The 22,361-nt window shown below is 39.3% G+C and overlaps 1 protein-coding gene across 6 annotated transcripts in view; it reads right to left on the bottom strand.

Annotated features, from left to right (window-relative positions):
- The window catches only part of C2CD3 (C2 domain containing 3 centriole elongation regulator), a 168,964-nt gene that overhangs the window by 38,347 nt on the left and 108,256 nt on the right, over positions 1–22,361 (bottom strand). For all 6 annotated transcript variants that reach the window (XM_072610867.1, XM_072610868.1, XM_072610873.1 and 3 more), the window contains 4 exons: positions 20,679–21,281; positions 16,325–16,636; positions 7,036–7,174; positions 1,470–1,534 (listed from right to left, as the gene is read on the bottom strand). In XM_072610867.1, coding sequence (XP_072466968.1) covers positions 1,470–1,534; positions 7,036–7,174; positions 16,325–16,636; positions 20,679–21,281 — 1,119 coding nt within the window. The remainder of the gene's footprint in view (positions 1–1,469; positions 1,535–7,035; positions 7,175–16,324; positions 16,637–20,678; positions 21,282–22,361) is intronic.

Below are 22,361 nucleotides of genomic sequence, written 5' to 3'. Positions count from 1 at the left end.
TTCTCTTTAGGTTTTTCAGTCACCACTCTTTCCTGGTTTTCTCCCTACCTATCTGACTGCTCCTATTCAGTCTCCTTTGCTGAATCCTCATCTAGCATGCTCTCTTTATACCACTTCACTTGGAGATCTCATCCACTCCCAAGGATTTAATTACCATTTTTATACTGAAGATTCTTAAAACTACCTATCCTGCCCCAGTCTCTCTGCTAACCTCCAGTCTTGTATCTCCAACTGCCTTTCAGACATATTGAACTGGATGTCCAGTAGACATCTTAACTCAACACATCCAAAACTGAACTCATCTTTCCCCCTAAATCCTGCCCTAGCTCTTAACTTCCCTGTTCCTGGAGAGGGCACCAGCATTTTCCCTAGGCTCAACTCCTTAGTGTCTCTCACCTCCCATATCCAATCTGTTGCCTAGGTCTGTTGATTTCAACCTTTGCAACATTCTTCCTTCTCTTCTTTGATACTGCCACCACCCTGGTTCAGGCCCTCTTCACCTCATGCCTGGACCACTGTAATAGACTACTTATGAGTATGCTTACTTTTAAGTCTCTCCTCAATTCAAACCATTCTTGATTCTGCTGCTAAAGTGATTTTCTTAAAGTGCAGATCTGACTATATCAGACCCCATACTCAATAAACTTCAGTGGTTCCAGGATCAAATGCAAAATCCTGTTTGATGTTCAAAGCCCTTCATAACCTATCCCCCTCCTACCTTTCCAGTCTTCTTACACTTTACTCTCAGACAGGTACTCTTCAATTCAGTGACAATGGCCTCTGTGCTGTTTTGTAAACAAGACACTCTATCTCTTGGCTCCAGGCATTTTCTATGACTGTCCCCCATGCCTATTATGTTCTCCCTCATCATCTGTCTACTGGCTTTCTTCAAGTCCCAACTAAAATACCATCTTCCATGGGAAGGTTCTTCCAACCCCTCTTAATTCTAGTGCCTTCTGTTAATTATTTACTATTTATCCTGCACAAAATTTGTATCTACTTGTTTGCATGTTATCTCCCCTATTAGATTGTGAAGTCCTTGAGGGCAAGGACTCTCTTTTGCCTCTTTTTGTATACCCAGCACTTAGCACCGTTCTTGGCACATAGCAGGTGCTTAATAAATGTTTATTGATGGAATGACTGATTATATTCTAAAGTCCTTTTTGGCTCTGACATTCTGAATCTGTGGCTGTATGATTCCAAGCGGAATTGTATTCTGGTTCATATTGGATGCCTTTTAAGATCATTCCAACTGTGAGATTCTTTTATTCTACTGGAGGACACTAAACTTTCTTTTGCTTATAATTAACTTTTAATATGTTCCTTTTCTTTTGATTATCATACTCTTCAATAGAGCCTCTCCTGGTTAAAAAAAGAAAATGACTTTCAGACTGTAAACAAGATGGTTTAACAGATATTCAACTAGTTCCCCTTAAGGGATCGTTTCAAGACAAGAAGAGAAGTAATACCTGCTTTATGCCAAACTTTGAAGACCAGGGCTTGTTGGGAGTCCAGTAGAAGTTCTTTGGATAACCTGTAGGAAAAACATACTTATGTCATGTGTAAGTAAACCAGGAGGCAGCTGATACAACAGAGAGAGTACTGAATTTGGAGTCAGAGAGCCCTGGTATGACTTTTGGCTCAACTACTACCTTTGTGACTTTGGTGATGTCCTTTATGCTTTCTAGACCTCCAATTAACAGTTGTAAGATGAGGTTTGACAGGATTAACTCTCACATCCCTCTCAACTCTAACTAGGCACCAGCTTCTGTTCCTATTTCCTCTAATGGTATCCACCAGACTCAAATGCTGGTCTTCCCACCACTAGTTCTGCCTCTCCCAAGCCCATTCTTAGTCTGATGCCCAAGTAATGTTGCACTACTCTTGTGTTCAGATAAACTGTAAACTTCTGATCCTGACCTATTCAGTCATATCTTACACTACTTTCCACTTGCTCAGTCGTTTGGCAAAGATTACTTGCTATTCTCTGGTCTTCTCTCTCGTTTCATGGCCCAGCTCAGGTACTACACTTCTTTCATGACACCCTGCTGGAGATGTTCCCCCTCATGTTAGGAAACAAGAAGGCTTTCCCTTTCCTCCTCAAATATGTCACAACATTTTGTCTGAATTTCCCCTTGTACATGTACAACATTCTCTCTAGCATCATAGTTATTTGTGTACGTGTCTTATCTTATCTCCCCTACTGAATATTTACTGAATTGAATTTTTTGGGAATGGAGAACATGATAGTCAAGGATAGTAAATTTCAGTGATTACCTCTGAACATTTAACAAATAGTTACACTGGAACATAGTAAGAAAACCAAACAAAACAACTTCTATCCCCATAACAGTACTTTTCTCTTGCACAAAAGCAAGGTAGGTCCTCTTAGAGAAATATAATGAGAAAATACTGAACTTATGAGAAATCAGAGAATTGCAGGATCTCAAAATTGGAAGAGATCTTTCAATTTCAACAAACTCACCAACTAATTCAAAAATACTTTTTACAACATAATAAAGAGCTTTCTAACACTGAGGAATGTCTAAAACAGAAATGGGTTGTCTTTAGAAGCAGTCAGCTGTTCAGTGTGGAGGTATTCTAAATCCACTGCTGTTTTCACTGCATCATTCACTTTGCCCAGAGGGACTTCCAAGTGCCTAAGCCCATGGTGGGCATCTTCATATTGTTGTTCAGTGCAAGGAAGATGGCCGATACGCTTGTGCTTTGCAAAAGTCAGACTTGTCAGTGACTTCAAATAGCTCCATGGAGCTCTATTAGATATCATTCTTAAGTCCTCCTCCCTTCTAAGGTCAAACTCCTTGACAAAGCCATCTACAATTCATGCTTCCATTTCCTTTCCTTTCACTCTCTTCTAAACACTGTGCTATCTGTCTCCTAATCACATCATTCAACTGAAATTGTTCTCTCTAAATTAGAGTTATCAATGGAAGAGACAGTATACCGATTCAACCATTTTGTAATTTGGAACTATGCCCAAAGGGCTATAAAACCATGCATACCCTCTGACCAAGCAACACTGTTACTAGGTCTGTATTCCAAAGAGATAAAAAGGAAAAGGACCTATATACATGTAAAAGTATTTATAGCAGCTCTTTCAGTCATGGCAAAGAATTGGAAATTGAGGGAATGTCCAATTGGGGAATAGTTGAACAAATTGTTGTATATGATTGTGATGGAATACTACTGTGTTATAAGAAATGATGAGCAGGATGCTGTCAGAAAAACCTGGGAAGACTTACATGAACTGATGCAAAGTGAAATGAGAGGAATAAGAACAATGTATACAGTAACAGCAATACTATATGATGATCAACTGTGAATAATTTAGCTATTCTCTGCAATACAATGATCCCAGACAATTCTGAAAGACTTATGATGAAAAATGCTATCCCCATCTCCAGAGAAAGAATTGATGGAATCTGAATGCAGATGGAACCATACTTTTTATTTATTTTTCTTACTTTTTATTTTTGTCTGTTTTCTTTTTACAACCTGATTAAGATGGAAATATGTTTTTTTGACTGTAGATAACTTAAATTGTTTGCCTTCTCAATGAGGTGGGGAGGAGAGAGAGAGAATTTGAGACTCAAAAATTTTTCAAAGCAAAAGTTGCAAACTGTTTTTACATGTAATCGGAGAAAAAATAAAATGTTAAATTTTAAAAATAAAGTCACCAATGATCTCTTAATTGTCAAATCTAATGGCTTTTTCTTAGTCCTTATCCTTTTTAATCTTTCCGCAGCATTTGCAAATATTTATCAGCTATGTCTGGATAATCTTTCCTTTCTAGGTTTCCATAACTGTTCTCTTTTAGTTCTTCTCCTATCTATATGACCACTCCTTGTCAGTCTCCTTTGCTGGATCATCATCCATGTTACGTCCACTAAATGTGAGTGCCTCTCAAGGTTCTGTCTTGGGGTCTTCTTTCTCTGTGTTCTATCACTTGGAGACTGCATCAGCTCCTCTAGGTTCAGTTATTAACTCCACACAAATGATTCACAGATCTATGTAAGGAGCTCTAATTATTCTCTGGAACTCTAGTCCCATATTACCACCTTACCTATTGGACATTTTAAACTGAATGTCCTATAAACACCACAAATTCAACAAATTCAAAACCAAAAAAATTATCTTTTCCCCAAACCTCTCCCCTTCAGAATTTCCCTACATTGCTTATGGCACTGCTATTATCTTCCTTGTCACCTCAGTGTCATTCTTGACTCTTTGCTTTCCCTCATCCCACAATATCCAATAGGTTACTAAATCTTGTTATTTTTTACCTTTACAACATCTTTTACATCTGACCCGTTCTTTCCAGTCACACAATCCACCATTCTAACTTAGACCTTCCTCAATTCTCACATGGACCACTGCAACAGCTTTCTAATTGCTCTCTATTTCAAGATTTTTCCTACTTTCCTTCCACAAAGTTCCATAATTATTTTCTTAAAGGATCGATTTGACTCACTGGGCTCTATGACTCCCTATTATCTTTAGGATATAAAGCCTTTGCCTGGTTCTTCACAACCTGGTCCCTTCTTACCTTCCCAGTTTTCTTATACTTTATCCCTCTCCATGAATACTACAATTTAACTCAATTGGTCAGTCTGCTCTTCCTTGAATATGACATTTCATTTTCTGTGCCTGTGCTTGGAATGTCCTATGATTTCACTTGAGCATTCACTCTTAGCATGACTCAGCTCAAAGATATTTTTTCTGCAGGCGGGCTTTCTTGCCTTTCTCCTTGTTGCTATAACCTTTCCCTCTAAGGTTACACTTTCCCTATAAGGTTACTATCCATCTGCTTTGTAATGTATCTACTATGTATTTATTTACATGTTGTTTAGCAATAAGAAAATATATATATATGTATATATACATATATATAATATATTCCTTCATGTCAGGTATTGTTTTTCCTTTTCTATGTATCTCCAGAGCTTAGCACAGTACCTAGCACACAGTGCATTACAAATGTTTACTGACTGCCTTTCTGTGAGTAGTGGGAGAGAAATGGGAATGGAATGGAATAAGGCACCTGCAATGTTCCGGACACTGTGCTAGGTGCTTTTTTTACAAATATTATCTTATTTTATCCTCTCAACCACTATGGGAAATGAGTGCTGTTATTATAACATTTTACAGTTGTGAAAACTGAGGCAGACAGGAGAGGTGATTTGCCCAGAGTTAAATAGCTACTGTCTGAGGATGGATTTGAACTCAGGTTTTTCTGATTCCAGAGCCAGCACTCTATCCACTGTGCCCCCAGATGTCTTGGGGAACTGATCTGAGTTGACCACACTACCAAGGAAGAGGTATCACTGACGGAAACTGGCCAAGATGAGGCTATAGTTGGAGACTGTAGCTCTGAAGCTTTTTTTCTTTCTACTCTCCAAGAATGACATTTGAGAAAGGCAGTGGTGGTGGTGGTGGGTTTGTCCTTCATTGCCGAAGAAGACCATGCCATCAGAGAAATGATGACATGACTTGCACTTGACTTTGTTTTGAGTGAGCGAGGGCTGTGCAGGTCACCAGCCTCTCTTCTCCTCCAGAGCCATCTGAATCCAGTGACCAGATAATCATCAGGATGACTGGAGATGACCCAGGATGAGGCAATTGGGGTTAAGTGACTTGACCAAGGTCACACAGCTAATTAGGTGAGCTTTGAACTCAGGTCCTCCCGACTCCTGCACTGGTGCTCTATCTACTGTATCACCTAGCTGCCTTTGAGGAAGGAAGTATCTTCATAAAAGACAGTTTGCAACAGTGTTTGTGACTGCTCTTTTTATGTTTAATGGCCTGCCTGGAGTGAAACAAAGGACAATATGAAAATAAGGACTGAAACTCACTCTACCACTTGTAGGTCAGTTAGCTCATCATCTTGTTTCCGTGAAGAGTTATGGCAAAATTTTTGCATTTCAAAGATATGCTTCTGGGGCAAACTCAAACTTTTATATTTCTTAGACATGTGATCTCACTAGTATCGGCACTCCCTCTACTTTAACTTATAATGTGATAATTATGATACCATTAGTAGATGGTCTCTGTAAATTGTAGTGGTCAAAACCATTATCACCTGTGGCCAACTGGCTGGTGATGAGGCTGGTTCTTCAATGATAGGGAGAGAGCCCATTATGAGGCCTACAGTCAGGACGTGCCAGGCACTGCACTCACTCATACAGTTCTGAGAACCCACACTTCCATGCTATGAGGAAGGACTAAGGAATACTTTAATAGAAACCTGCATTCTAAAAGATCAGATTTATGATATCAACATGGATGACAAAGGAGTATAGTGAGGAGGGTGAGTGGAACAGGTATATTTAGTGAAGATCCCTCAAGGGTCCCATGTGTGAGCCCCGCTTGTCTCACCTGGCCCTGAGAAACAAAGAGATTCTGTTTTTCTTAAAAACTTTTTGTGCTACATGATTGTCTTTGACAGAGGCTGCTTTTGCTTACTCCCTTATCCCCTTTGCCAAAAACTGCTCTTGAATACTTATTCCTTGTTGCTGGGGTAGATTTTCCATGGATAGACTGTACCTTCAAGGCTCAGCCAATGGACTAAGAGGTCAGGGTGGGGGGTACTGAGGTCAGGGTCTATATAAACTGCTCTTGCTCTCCTCAGTCATGGCCATCTTGAGTGCAGGTGGGAGTGCCCTTTCTCAAGAAAGCTGAATAAATATCTTTCCTTTTCACCCCTTTGGTCAAGAGTCTTTATTAAGGGGTCATACCACAGACTATGATATCAACATGGATGACAAAAGAGTATACACAATTTTTAGTTTTCTTTCAGACTGTTTCATGAGAGAAGGGAAAATTTTTTCATGGAATCAAATAATTTTTGAGTCTACATCACTTGTCAGAGGGTATTTTAGAGGGATTTCCTGCTTTAGGTGAAGGTCCCTTCTATCTCTAAGGTTCTATGGTTAAACTACATGCAGAGCACTGGATAAAGTTTCTTGGACATGATCAGGATTACTGGGTGTTGGTTGCACAGCAAAAGTCTTATACCTGGTTTCCTGCTGAAAGTCCCAGACAGGTGAGTCTGTATTCTCAATCACATGTGTATATATTGGGGATCTTACATCAGCTGCAGCAAAGGACACACAGCAACTGGGTGCTGTGACATTCCGTTCAGTCAGGGGGCTTCCTGAAATACAAGAACTATAGTTCAAAGAATTACCAAAACATCAACACCAACATCACCACAATAGCAACTTATATTTACATTATACCAAATCACACTTCTGTTGAGAGGCAGCCACAGAGTAGAGTGACGGTTCTCAAAACGTTTTGGAATCAGGACCCCTTTACATGCTTAAAAATTATTGAGGACCCATTCAAAGAGCTTTTGTTTATGTGTATTCTATCCAGTATTTATCATAGTAGAAATTAAAAGCAACACATTTAAAAATATTAATTCATTAAATAAATCCATGACATTAACATGTAATATGTGTTTTTATGAAAAATAACTATTTTAAAAAATTAGTAAGAATGGCATCATTTTACATATTTTTGCAAATCTCTTTAATGTTTGGCTCATTAGAAGCCACCAAAATTCTCATCTATGCTTCTGCATTCAATTTGTTGGGATATTTTGTTATAATTGAAGTGTATAAAGAAAATTAGGCCTCATACATATACATAGTTGGAAAAGAGACTATTTTAATAGGTAAATAACATCTGAGTATTATTATTAAAAGTTCTGATCCAAGGACCCCCTGGAAGGGTCTTAGGTAACCTCAAGGGTCCAAGGATCACACTTTTAAGAACCACTGTTTAGTGGATAGAGCTGGCTATGGAGTCAGAATAACCTAGGTATTACAAGGCCTATACTTTCAATGTGACCTTCAGCAAGTCATTCAAATCTCTCAGTGCCTCAGGCAATTCTCTAAGACTAGAAATTGAAGAAGAGTTACTAATATGCCTTGGTAGAGGGAACTTCTGTACTGGGAACTCCCTATATCAAAAAAATCACTGCAGTAGCTTCCTATTTGGTCGCAAATCTCTGCTCTGTCCAATATCTTCCACACATCTGCCAAAGTGACTTTCCTAAAGCACATGTATGGACCACACCACCACCTCCTCCCTGGTTACTTAGTAAAACTCCCAGGGCTCCCTATTACTTCTAGGATCAAATATATTCTTCTCAGTTTGTTATTAAAAGATTTTCAGAACTTGGCTAACCTTTCCAGATTTCTTACGTTACTCACCTTAAACCCAAATGTCACCTTCTCCATGAAGCCTTTCTTAGACTTCTTACCTGCTACTACCTTTCTCACCAAGGTTACTTTGTGTCTGCTTTCTATTTGCCTGCGTATATATACATGTTGTCTTTCCCATGTCCTTGAGAACATGGACTATTTCAATTATTTCTTTGTATCTCCAGTGCTTGGCACATAGTAACACCTGTTTGAATGATAAAATGCACTGCTATCTAACCTTTAAAGTCTAATCCAAATGCCACTCCTTTCAGTATAATCTCTTTTATTTTCTAGTTAGGTTCCAACTTCCCTCAGACTTAATTCAGAATTGTTTTGCACCTCCCTAATATACTTTATTGCATACTATACCTATCTCTGTTTATGTCATATCTTCTTACTAAACTACCGACTATATAATTTTATTACATTCAACAAAAACCTTCTATGTGTAAGGTGCTGTTCTAGGTGCAGGAGATATGAAGATAAAAAATAAAATAGTATGTGGTTTCCTAGAGGGCAGAGTCTTTGTCTAATTAAACTTGCATTTCCTCCAGTACCTATCATAATTCTCTGCACAGAGTGTGTGCTTCATACATGATTGCCAGTGAATGAACAAAGCAAATAGAGTTTTTCATGGGTGAGGGAATTCTTATAGTGTCTTCTGCTAGCTTTACATACATAACAGGAATATCAGTACTACTTTATTAGTGTTGCCTTACCTCTTTTAGAGGACCACCTGGAACTTGACTTTGCTAAGAATACTCTCTCACAAACTATCTGGGGTTGGTAACCTTTGCTGAAGGCCTTGGAGTCAAACATCTATTATGGCTTTGGAGGAACTTGTTTTTTGTTTTGTTTTTTAACTCTAGTCCTGAGCTGAATCTAAAAAACAACCACCTCCCAAAAACATAAGAGAAATCCTAAGAGTAGATGATAAAGAAGCCATGGGTGTTCATCTATATGAACTGTGGTACTTTCCCCCGGGGTGGTAACAATAAAACAAGGCTTTGCCTACAATGTTAATATCACTGAGCAAGGTCATGATCTGAAAAGCACCTGGTGGTATTGTCCAGGAATAGCTGCTGAACATTAAGATAATACTAGTATGTCAATGATCCCATGTAAAATCTCTAGCAATATAGATCGCAGCCCACCTGTGCTGAAAAAATGACTTTCTGTGGCTCAAAGCAAATTGTTATTAGCCACAGCAATGATGATGATGATCTTATTCTCCTCCTGCTAATGCCATTTGGCTGTGATTCACAGAACCCCATAATTTCAAAAGAAAAACATTATAGATGACACAAAGGGCAACTGAATTACGCAAAATGGGTATAATTAGACTTTAACATGTTCTTGACAATGAACTGTGGTGAGAAGTGGCACATAATACATTACCAAGAACAGGATGACTGGAAAAAAGGAGACTGGCCAAGAGGCATAACATATGGGATAGTCTATGCAGCACTGGTATCCATGAAGTATTAAAAGAATCATGGGAGAGCATCTAGCACATGGCAGAAATCGTCTATAGAGTATTTACGGAAAGGCATGAACAAAAATCACATGGGCTAAGGTGTGCATAGAATGCAATCTATACTGGTCCCTCTCTCCACTATAGACTTAAGAGTGCTTCTTCCTAAGTGTACAGGCCCAAATTATATTCTAGACCTTGAAACACTCATTTTGTATAAGGAAAGCAGTCTATTGCAAAACACAATATTGGTTTTTTTTTTTTTAAGAACTTTATTGCCCCTGCTTTAAACTGCTTGTATATAGTAGCCGTTTACATGAATGCAATCTTCTACAGACGGTTTACTTAAAATAACTTAAAACTTCTATTACTGGGTTATATTTAAGCAGTAATAATATTGTTGGACATTCTTTATGTCTTTTACATTCTCTCTGTTTTCTGTCATCATTGCCTGCCTCTTAACTGTCATAAATTCCTATCATTACAGTCTCTCCTTTTACAGAGCAAATAAACGATTATTTAGTTTAACCAGTTGTGCTGGATTCCAGAATGCTTGAAACATGGCCTTCTTACTTGAAGCCCAAAACCTTTCTGTCTATGGGAAACCCTAGGATTTCAGGATTTCTGACTAAAATCTGCCCTCTAGACTTAGATGCAAATTTCTTGGCTCTGATTCTTTTTTTTAATTTAAATTTATTTATTTAAGTTTTCAACATTCATTTCCACAAAATTTTGGGTTCCAAATTTTCTCCCCATTTCTCCTCCCGCCCCAAAACGCCAAGCATTCTAATTACCCCTATCACCAATCTGTCCTCCCTTCTAACATCCCTCCCTTCCCTTATCCCCATCTTCTCTTTTGTCCTGAAGGGCAAGATAAATTTCTATACCCCATTACCTGTATTTCTTATTTCCTAGCTGCAAGAACAATACTCAACAGTTGTTCCTAAAACTTTTGAGTTCCAGCTTCTCTTCATCCCTCCCTCCCCATCCATTCCCTCTGGGAAGGCAAGCAATTCAATATAGGCCATATCGGTGTAGTTTTGCAAATGACTTCCATGATAGTTGTGTTGTGTAAGACTAACTATATTTCCCACCATCCTATCCTGCCCCCCGTTTCTTCTATTCTCTCTTTTGATCCTATCCCTCCCCAAAATTGCTTCCTCCTCCTACTGCCCTCCCTTCCATTATCCCCCCCACCCTGCTTATCCCCTTCTCCCTCACTATCTTGTATTGTAAGATAGGTTTTCATACCAAAATGAGTGTGCATTTTATTCCTTCCTTTAGTTAAATGTGATGAGAGTAAGCTTCATGTTTTTTCTCTCACCTCTCCCCTTTTCCCCTCCACTGAAAAGTCTTTTACTTGCCTCTTTTATGAGAGATAACTTGCCCCATTCCATTTCTCCCTTTCTCCTCCCAATATATTTCTCTCACTGCTTAATTTCATTATTTTAAGATATGATCCCATCCTATTCAATTCACCTTGTGCTGTGTGTGTGTGTGTGTGTGTGTGTGTGTGTGTGTGTGTGTGTGTGTGTAATCCCACCAACTACCCAGATACAGAAAAAAAGTTTCAAGAGTCACAAATATTGTCTTTCCATGTAGGAATGTAAACTGTTCAACTTCAGTAAGTCCCTTGTGACTTCTCTTTGCTATTTACTTTTTCATGCTTCTCTTCATTCTTGTGTTTGAAAGTCAAATTTTCTTTTCAGCTCTGGTCTTTTCATCAAGAATGCTTGAAAGTCCTCTATTTCATTGAAAGACCATTTTTTCCCCTGAAGTATTATACTCAGTTTTGCTGGGTAGGTGATTCTTGGTTTTAGTCCTAGTTCCTTTGACTTCTGGAATATCCTATTCCACGCCCTTCAGTCCCTTAATGTAGAAGCTGCTAGATCTTGTGTTATCCTGACTGTATTTCCACAATACTTGAATTGTTTCTTTCAAGCTGCTTGTAATATTTTCTCCTTGACCAGGGAACTCTGGAATTTGGCCACAATGTTCCTAGGAGTTTCTCTTTTTGGATCTCTTTCAGGAGGTGATCAGTGGATTCTTTCAATATTTATTTTGCCCCCTGGTTCTAGAATGTCAGGGCAGTTTTCCTTGATAATTTCATGAAAGATGATGTCTAGGCTTTTTTTTTTGATCATGGCTTTCAGGTAGTCCCATAATTTTTAAATTGTCTCTCCTGGATCTATTTTCCAGGTCAGTTGTTTTTCCAATGAGCTATTTCACATTATCTTCCATTTTTTCATTCTTTTGGTTTTGTTTTGTAATTTCTTGGTTTCTCATAAAGTCATTAGCCTCCATCTGTTGCATTCTAATTTTGAAAGAACTATTTTCTTCAGTGAGCTTTTGAACCTCCTTTTCCATTTGGCTAATTCTGATTTTTACAGCATTCTTCTCTTTATTGGCTTTTTGAACCTCCTTTGCCAATTGAGTTAGACTATTTTTCAAGGTGTTATTTTCTTAAGCCTTTTTTTGGGTCTCCTTTAGCAAGGTGTTGACCCACTTTTCTTGCATCTCTCTCATTTCTCTTCCCAGTTTTTCCTCCCCTTCTCTTACTTGATTTTCAAAATCCTTTTTGAGCTCTTCCATGGCCTGAGACCACTGAATATTTATTTTGGATGTTTGGGATACAGAAGTCTTGACTTTTATGTCTTTCCCTGATGGTAAGCATTTTTCTTCCTCATCCAAAAGGATGGGAGAAGATATCTGTTCACCAAGAAAGTAACCTTCTATAGTCTTATATTTTCCCCCTTTTTTGGGCACTGTCTTAACCAGTTACTTGACTTTTGGGTCCTTTGTCAAGAGTAAGGTATACTCTGGGAATCTGTAAAATCTCAGTTCCTCCAAGGTGGCACAATCAAACGTGTATACTCGTCTGAGAGGAAGAAGAGATTTTTGTGCCCAGAATCTTAGGAGAGTTTCCTCTCTACAGCCACCTGGCCTCCAGTTCTGCCAAGCCAGCACTGGGGGGCTGGGATTCAGTCAAGCTGTGGGGGCAGGGCCACCATTCAGTGCAAGACAAAGACTAGCTCCCTCAGGGCCTCTACACAGGGCTGAGGTAAGACTCAGCTCCTCAGTGGCCGCAGGCGTTTTACGATCCAACAATGGATGTGTGCTGCTGTGGGGGCTGCATTGGGAACTGCTGCCGCCTGCCTGATATGGCCTCTGATGCCACTGCCTGAGGCTGGAGCTATGAGAAGGCCCTTCTCTCTTCCTGGTCAGCTGAAAATACCCCGTCACTGAGCTTTGGCGCCTGTGGGTTGAGGGATCTGAGGACCTGCTGCTGCGACTGGAGATTCCGCCCCTGAGATGTCCTCCTCCCAGAGTTGCGCTGCACTGCATGGCCATGGCTGGGCTGGGCTCCGCTCTGTGTCTGGTGCTGCTGACCTTTCCCGTGGGTCTTTCGGGTCACCCTGGGCTGGAAATCTCCTCCACTCTGCTGTTTTCTACTTCTGCTGCTCCAGAATTTGTTGAGAGTCCCTCTCTATAGATATTTTATGGGCTGTGTGGGGAGACCCTGCTTATGTGTGTCTTTCTACTCCGCCATCTTGGCTCCACCCCCCACAATATTGTTTTTTTACGGTGATTACACTGAGATTTCAACTGCAACATATAAGAAGGAAAGGCTCTACTTTATGCACATTGGACTTTGTACTATTTTAAATAAACCTAGTATATGAAAATCCAAACTTCCCACTTTAAACTAGAAAAATCAGTGGGTGATTATTTGCTTTCTAGATACTTCACTTCATAAAAAGTTTATCTTTCAGGATAAATTTCCTAGTGCACTAATCATGTAACACTAACTCAAAAGTTAAGCAGTTTTACTGTGTAGACTTTATCTCCATTAATGCAGATCTCATTCCCCACACCCTGCCAAAATTCTAGGAGATAAGCTGTTACGTTGAACATTTATCCAATCTTTAGCAATATTAATCATCTGCATTTAGTTAGTTTGGCTCTCCAATCATTTATAGTGTAATACCCAGCCCATACCTTAAGCTATGCTGGTGGCACCTGCCAGTTGTTTCTATTCCTCTGGCAGAGCCTCAAGAACCTAAGGGTCACCTCAGTGTCTGGACAAGGAACCTGAGAATATTAGAGTAGGATAATATCAATATCAGTTCATGTGTCTAACCTGCCTTATGGTTTCAGAACACTTTATAGCCATCATATGATCCTCACAGCATGCTGAGAAAGTCACCTTTTGGATGAATACATTTAATCATTTCACTTCTTTGCTCACTGGCTTTCCATTGTTATGTCCTTTGTTTGCCATTTGCATACCAGTGCAATCTGATGTTTACCTTGTATTCCCAGCATTATCTCCTCCTACAATTCCCTATGTTTCATCTCTCCAAGGGTTAAACTAACCTTGTACACAATCTTCATACACTTTCTATATTTTTCCAACCCTCAAGTCTCTGCTTGGGCTTCTCCCCATGATTAGAAAGTCCTTCCCCCCACCTCTTTATAGGGCATCCTCCTACCAGTCCTTTAAGACTCCATTTGAATGTATTGATGACTCCAGTTGGCAATGTTGTCTTTATCATCTAATCTCATAGCACCTTTGTACCCTTTTTATGTACTTAACACTATTCTAATTAATGTATTTATCTCTGTAGCTGTCATACTCCATGGGGATCCTATTTTTCTATCAGCAGCCAGAATAGCCAGTGGCATATAGTGGTTGCTTAAATATATTTTAAAAAATGAATATCATAGTTTAAATGGGGATTATTGTCTTAGAGGCAGATTTTTAAATATCTTAAAAGCTGTTATGAGGTAGAGGAAGTAGATTTGTTTATTTCAAACAAGCATAAGTAAGAATTTCCAACAATTAAAGCTGTTTAACACTAGAATGGATGACCTTTGGGAGCAGGAATTCCTTATCACTGGAAGTGTTCAAATAGAGACTGGAAAGTCATCTGACAAGGATATAGGACAGGATTCCTGACCTGGGAGGGTGGATTAGATCACGTCTAAGGTCCTTTCTAAATCCAATACTTTACAAATATGCTGATGATGACAATATGTACATTATCATATATTCTGATGAGAGGCACAGGAGTGGATCTCAGAAAATTGACCTCAGAGTCACACTGACTTGGGTTCAAATTCTGCCTCTGACACAAATTGGCTATGTGACTTAAGGTAAGACAATGAATACTTGAGTATTCTAGGCAATGCTCCAAGATTATAAACTGCAGAGAAGGCGTTGACCTGCACTGGTTGAGGAAGTTCCCTACCCATGAAATCCCAGGTGCCCTTCCCTATGTATTTTGATTCATTATCAATCTACGTAAATAATCACATTGATTAATGTTTGACTGACTTATATCTCTGTTAGGATGAAAATACATCTGAATTCTAGAGCTAATCTTTTTGTAAACATCTGAATCTCTATGTTGCCTTTGGTGTTAAGATTTTGTTGATGATAATTAGTGACAGATGTGTGGAGATGTTTCTTTATATCATAGCTTACTTGTATTAGTCTCATCTAACTGGCTGATAATGTATGTTTAAAATAATGGTGAGAGACTATAGATACTATGAGTATCGTTTGACTTTTCAACAATCCTAGGTTTTAAAATCATGAAAGTTCTAGAGTTAACTGTACTTAAAGATAGAGCACTGACTGAAATGATTCCTAAGGAGGACAAATTAAAGTGAAACACAGGAGCCAAAAAACCTAGACTAACATTAAGTTGCATTAATAGTAGCAATTTCCAGAATGAGAGAGGTGATAAATGTTGCTGTTGACTGCCCCATTCAGATTCCATTTGTAATACTGTGCTCAACGAGGAAATTAATACAAAGGAAGGCATTCAAAGAAGGGCAACTGGCATAGTGAGAAGGGAGAGGGAAGGGAAGAAGTATTTATTAAGTGCCTACTATATGCTAGGCATTGTACTAAGTGATTTACACTCACAATAACCTTGTGAAGTAGGTATTATTGTTATGTACATTTTATATTGAGAAAATCGAGGCAGAGGTTAAATGACTTGCCCATGGTCACATGAGGCTAGATTTGAACTCTAGGCCCAGCATTCTATCCACTGCGTCACTTAACTGTCTCTAAGAGAGGCAGAAGACAAGTTATATAAGGATTAGTTGAAAGAACTTGGGGCATTAAACCAAGAGAAAAGGACACTTGGGGGCATGACAGCTGTCTTCAAATATGTGGAGGGTTATCACATGGAAGAAACAGATGTTCTATCCAAGAGGGCAGAAAAGAGTAAAGCATATCTTCTGTGTAGGGTAAAGAACTTTGTTCTTGGAATCAAAAGATCAAGGTTCCGATTGACATTTACTATCCTTATAAATGACTTTGAGAAAATAAGTCACCAGAGTTCTGACAACCTCAATAGTCTCATCTGTAAAATAAGTACCTACTACTTCATAAGAGCTATACTTAGTATTCAACTCTGAGAAAAACTTCCTATCAGATCTGTCCACTGGTAGGATGGGATCTCTTAAGAGGGAATTTTATTAACAGAGCCCATTTATCAGGCAGTCTGAGAAGGAATTGCTCAGGTATGTATCAGATTAGATAAGCCTCCAAGATTCTAGGCATCACTTAAGCCTGAATGGACAGAGTTAAAACTAAGAATACCTTTTAAACTTAAGTGCATAGCTCTTTCCACTGAGATGCTGACAGCAAACGTGCCTGCTTCGGCAGGGGGATCCTCTGCCTGGGGGTCCTGGGAACAAGGTTTCTTGGAGTCATTCTGATTTTCAGGCTCTTTATGGTCCTTTTGGTGGGGAATTCTTTCTGAGTCACTGTTGCTGCTGTCTTCCATGTAGTCAGGCTGGTGAGCAGCCCCAGGGGGAAAAGAAGCAGACTTTTCCGATGTGACAACAACTTGGACTCGAACTGCAGCTCCTGACAAGTCTGAGGCACCACGCCCAAACACAGGATAAACACCTACAAGAGAAGGAAATAAAATGGTCCCAGTCAGGCACAAAGGAAGTCTTGTCAGATTTTTAGAGGAGCATAAAGTTTAAATCTGTACCTTTTCTGCACAGAGGAAGCACTCTACCTCAATTTTCCATTGTTGTGGACAAGCAGCTACAAAGTCTGGTGTTTTCTATTGAATTTCTATCCTTAAAAAAACCCGAACTCCAAAGCTGCCTTCTTCAGAACACCATCAGTTATGATTCTCCTCAGACTCAAGTGGCCCTTTAACTTAGCATGTTTTATATCGTCATTCCTACGTGTCATATCCCAGTATAAGAATGTAAGCTCCATGAAGGTAAGGACTGTATCTCATATAAACTGTAACTCTAGCGGGCGCAGTAGGTAGTAGCAAAAAGCTAAATGGACTTGGAAGTCTGGAGACTCAGGTTCAAATACTAGCCATGAAACTTACTAGCTGAATGCCCATTCTGCCTCTATTTTGTCATCTGTAAAATGGGAATGATAACATTTCTCTCACCTACCTCACAGTGCTGAGTTATAAAGAAAGCATCTTGCAAACCTTAAAAATGTTATACAAATTCAGTTTAATTTAACTAAATTTAATGACCAAGTGGGAGTTATTGCTATTACCGACCTCCCTTCTTTGTACCTTTACTTAGGCCTTGCCCCATTCCTGAAATGTACTCCCTCCTCACCAAGGACCTCTGTTCCCTTCAAGAAGCAGCTTGACTGTAATCTCTTCTAAGAGGCATTTCCTAATTCTCCTAGTTGTTCACCCCTCATGCCCCAAATCACTTTGTATTGACTTGTCTACATAGAAGTCGTTTTCCCTAAGTAGAACGAGGGCAAGGCCTATTTCATTTTTATCTCAGGATTCCTAATACCTAGCACAGCGCTGGGCACATTCATACTTAATGTTGAATTGGCTTCTTACTTCCTCAATAAACATTACTTAAGCACCTATATATGACAGGCACTGCGCTAAATGGTGGGTATACAAGAAGAGGCAAAAGACAGTCCTTGCCCTCAAGGAGCTGACAATCAAATGCAAGAGACAACATGCAAACAAATACATACAAAGCCAGCTCCATACGGATAAACAGGAAATAGTTAACAGAGAGAAGGCATAAGAATTAAGAAGGGATGGGAGAGGCTCCCTTTAGAAAGTAGAATTTTAAGAGGGACTTAAAGGAAACCAGGGAGGTTTGTAGTCAGAGCAGAGGAGGGAGAGCATTCCAGGCTGGGGGATGGCCAGAGAAAACACTGAGAGGTGGAGCACCTTGTTCATGGAAAGTTTGAGGGTCAGTATCACTGGATTGAAAAGTTCATGGTGGGGAGTAAAGTATAAGAAAACTGGAAAGGTTGGAGGGGACTAGGTTATGAAGAGCTTTGAATGCCAAACAGAGGATTTTGTATTTGATCTAGAGGTAAAAGGAAGATACTTGAGTTTATCAAATAGTTTACTGACAGGATCAGATCTGAGATTTAGTAAAATCATTTTACTGGTCGAATGGAAGATGGATTGGAGTGGGGAGAGACTTGAGGTAGGTACACTCCCCAGCTAGGGTGTATTCAAGAGATGCTGGAAAGATAAAGACAGGTTTTGGCAACAGAAATGGCTAAGGTGGGTGAGAGAGAGCGAGGAATGCAAGACAACTCCTAGGTTGTAAGACTAAGAGGATAGTGTTGGCCTTTTACAGTAACAAGGAAGGCAAAAGGGGGAGGAGGCTTTAGGAGGAAAGATGAATTCTGTTTTGGACATAATCAGATTAAGACCTCTCCTGGACATCCAATTTGAAATATCTAAAATGTAGCTGGAGATGTGAGACTCAAGGTCAGCAATCTGGGGTAGGAAAAGATTTGTAGACCTTTTGGTCACACCAAATATCACTTACTTCTTCAGAATTCCAAGGAAAATTTCCCAGAAAAGACTTAAACTTTCTCAATGCTCTTAAACACAATATAGCACATTGTTTTCCAAAGGGGATTTGGATATTTTGTTTTATTACTTTTGTTATTAATGACATTATTAATAATCTCCACAACAATTTGCAGGGCTAGGATTTCTAGCTGCCATAATTTCAATACAACATTTCATCACACTGGGGTGTACCAACTGGATGTCCCTCAATTCACCTCTATCTATTAAAGTAATTGAATAGGTTTAGAAGTAGTAGTATTATTAGTATTCATAATACTGAAAAGAGTAGTTCATATTTCTATAGCACTTTATACTTTATAAAGCATTTTCTTCACAACAGTCCCATGAGAAAGATAGCTCAAGTATTATTAATCCCAGGGAATTAATCATTCTGTTACTATGACTTTGGGCAAGTTCTCAATCACAGGATTGTTATATGAGGTAATACAGACAAACTCACTTGGAAAAATAAAAACATACACACACACACACACACACACAGACACACACTCTCATTCCAATAATTAGCCTACATAACAATTTCTTTGAGAACAACATTTGCCTTGTCATGGAGGGGGTTAGGGAAAGTTAGACTCCTCATCACTGAGGATGGGACTAGTTAAGAGTACTGTGCTAGGAAAAGGCTGTGAATAAATAACTTTTTTCTTAGGAAACTACATATAATAATAATAGCTAATATTTGTGCTGGGCACTGTGCTAGGCACTTTACAAATATTATGTCATTTGATCCTTACCACAACCCTGGAAGATAGATGCTATTATCCCCATTTTACAGTCAAGGTATCTGAATCAGAAAGAGGTTAAAAGTGACTTGCCTAGGGTCACAGAGCTAGCAAATATCTGAGGCTGGACTCAGGTCTTCCTGACTCTAGGTCTAACTCTATTCACTGAGCCACCTAGATATGTGGCCATAACTGTATGTAAAAAGTGTAAAGGATGAAGAGTTGGAACATTAGAGATCATCTAGTTCAACCCATTCCTCTCCCCTTACCCATTCCTTTTAAAGATCAGGAAGCTGCTGCCTAGTAAGGTAAAGTCACCTGCCTGAGCCCAGACTGAAAACCAGTACACAGACTCTAATCATGTTGCCTCACGTGCTATCCATTCCTCTACCTTAGTGGGTGGAAGTAAATTAGGGATATGGAAGTGGGTGCAAGCATGCAGGTATGTTGAAATCATGACTGCAGAAGCCCTGATCCTGAGGCTGGTGGAGAGATCTAGGAATAGTCTGAAACTTCATAGGAAGAAGAATGCAGAGCTGTTTTTTGGCTGGGTTAGAAGGAAAAGAAATGGGAGAGGGCAAGTCTAGCCAAGTAAGCCCTAAAGAAATCCAAGTTATTATTATTTTTAACCTAACAAAATTTTTGCAAGGGTAGTGTTTTATAAACTGTGAAAGACTTGAGAGACTTGTATGAGTATGAGCTACTCTTGAATGATGGTGAACAAAGATAAAACAGAAGTATAAATTATGTACATGAGGAGGTCCATAAAAAGGTAATGGGTAGAATCAAGTCTGATTTCATTTCTTCCTCCTGGCTTCTTGGGGTTGGACCACACATTCCAGGGATTTCCTTGACCTGGTTATTTGGTATTTGAATAGGCATACCCAGGCCATAGCTATGTCTAGCTTTATCACTGGGTAGGAAGTTATTCCCAGAGAGGGGAAAGTGCCATTCATGTGGACAAGAAGCCCAGAGAGCTGCTATTCACCTTCCACTGAAAGGAAAGAAGGAGGAAAATGAATACTTCAACAAAGTGTAGATGAGAAAAAATCTACTTCATAGAACATATCCCTGGCTTTATCACTACCTCTGATAAACAATTTTCTGACAAAAAAGTATGTCAAAGAAATAGTCTTTTTATTAATAAACATATCACTATATTAGTAACACTGAAAGAGAATCCATAGCATTAGAGCAGTAAGGAACTATAGAGATCATCTGTTCCACCCTCCTATTTTAAAAAGGAGAAAACTGGTTCATGGGGACAAAAGGAATTGCCTACAGTTAGACAGTTAATAAATACCAGGGCTGGGACTTGAACTCAGGATCTTCTGATTCCATATCCAGTATGCTGCCCCCTTATATCATCAAAATGAGTACTCACCACTAATAGTCAGTGTCTTTGCTGTCCTCACACTGAGCCTGGAAAGATCTACATACGCTGACCCAATCAAGGTGTCTGTCAGGTGGGGCCTCTCCACACTGTCATTTCCATAGGACCGCCATACCTGGATTTCCAGTTTCTCTTCCCTGAAGTACCAAAGCAGTGATGGTCCCACATTAACGTCTACTTTTTTTGTTGATGTGAATGTCATTGTTACTTGCTTTTCATTCTTGGTTAACTTTGGTTTTCTGAGTGGGGTCCAGAAGCCCTCTTGGTCATATAGCTTATAGCGAAGGTAGCAGTGGGTGGCCTTGTGGATATGTGTCTGGCCAGCCAGTAACATACAATGGGTTGGCAGCCATGCTCTTGGGGTGGAGATGGTAATGGTAGCTGGCCTCTCCTCAACATCTGTGAGGAGGTCAGCAGGGCCTTCCTCAAAACTCCAGCCCAGAAGTTTAGCAGCTTCCAAAACCCGTTCTCTGTCACCAGAATGAGCAAAGGAAACCGATAGCTCCAGGCCACCCACAATCATCTGCATGACGTCTGTGCTTTGTGCTGGAGCCAGGTCCTCAGGCAAGATGACTGGATACCACCCTGTAATCCCTTATGAGAGAAGACAATTATGGAAGGGTGCTGTTTCTACGATTCTCAAGAACTAACAGGAAACATGGATCCATAACCAGACAGAAACAATTTCACTGGAAAATATATTTTTACAGAGATGGCAGGAACTAGTAGGAAAAAAAAAGGCTGGGATTCAGTAGACCCAAATTCTAATCCTGGCTACATTAGAACTGGTTACATAACTTGAGGGTAAATTAGAGAATCTACCTCAATTTATAAGATGGAGACATTAATTTTTATTTTGTTTACCTCATAAGATTATTTTATCAGATGAAATATGTGAAAATAAACAAATGCATAGAATGTCAGAGCTAAAAGGAATTTAGACTATGGAACAAAAGAAGCCAGAGCTAGAAAGGCCCTCTCAGAACTCAGGAAGTCAAATTGATTCACTATAAATTTAGCTGCCTGGTAAATTAAAAAGAACACTGTAGGCGCATTTACAGGCCTACATTCTTTTCTCTTAGCTCTGCTACTAATTATGTCACTTTGGGAAAGTCACTTCTATACTCTGAACCTCAATTTCCTCATTTGTAGGGTCATAACTAAATGATTTCTATAATTCCTTACAGATCTAGAGTTCCATTCTATCAGTTAATAGCCTCAAGATGTAAACTTGGAAGTGCTTAGCTTAGCTAGCTAAAGTGCTCTTTTTATACCACTACACTCCTTGAAATAGCTCAAAGTATAATGACATCAAGCATTACTAGCATCAGCTGAAGAAAATGAAATAGAAGGTTCTGTCTATTTGTTTGAAAATAGCCATATACAATGATAGATGTGAGAGCCAAAGAATCTACTCAAGGGGTGAGAGGCTGATATTCAAAGAGTGAACTTCTTAGGGTTAGGTACATTGCTTGTAGTGGATGTGCAGGTATAAAACAATTTTAGGCTAAAGAAGTGAGTTACTATTACAGGATGCATATTCTTCTGAGGGAACCAGACTTACAGGACTAATGGAACGTTAGTGTTAGAAGGCACATTAACATTAGATCATAAAATTTTGGAGTTGGAAAGAACCTGAAGTCTAGTTCAAATCCCAAATTTGATAGAAGAGGA

This window comes from Notamacropus eugenii, chromosome 5 (genome assembly GCF_028372415.1).
Source record: "Notamacropus eugenii isolate mMacEug1 chromosome 5, mMacEug1.pri_v2, whole genome shotgun sequence".
Classification (NCBI taxonomy): Eukaryota; Metazoa; Chordata; class Mammalia; order Diprotodontia; family Macropodidae; genus Notamacropus; species Notamacropus eugenii.
The sequence above is the reverse complement of the archived record's forward strand: the minus strand, read 5'-3'. Positions and strand labels throughout refer to the sequence as shown.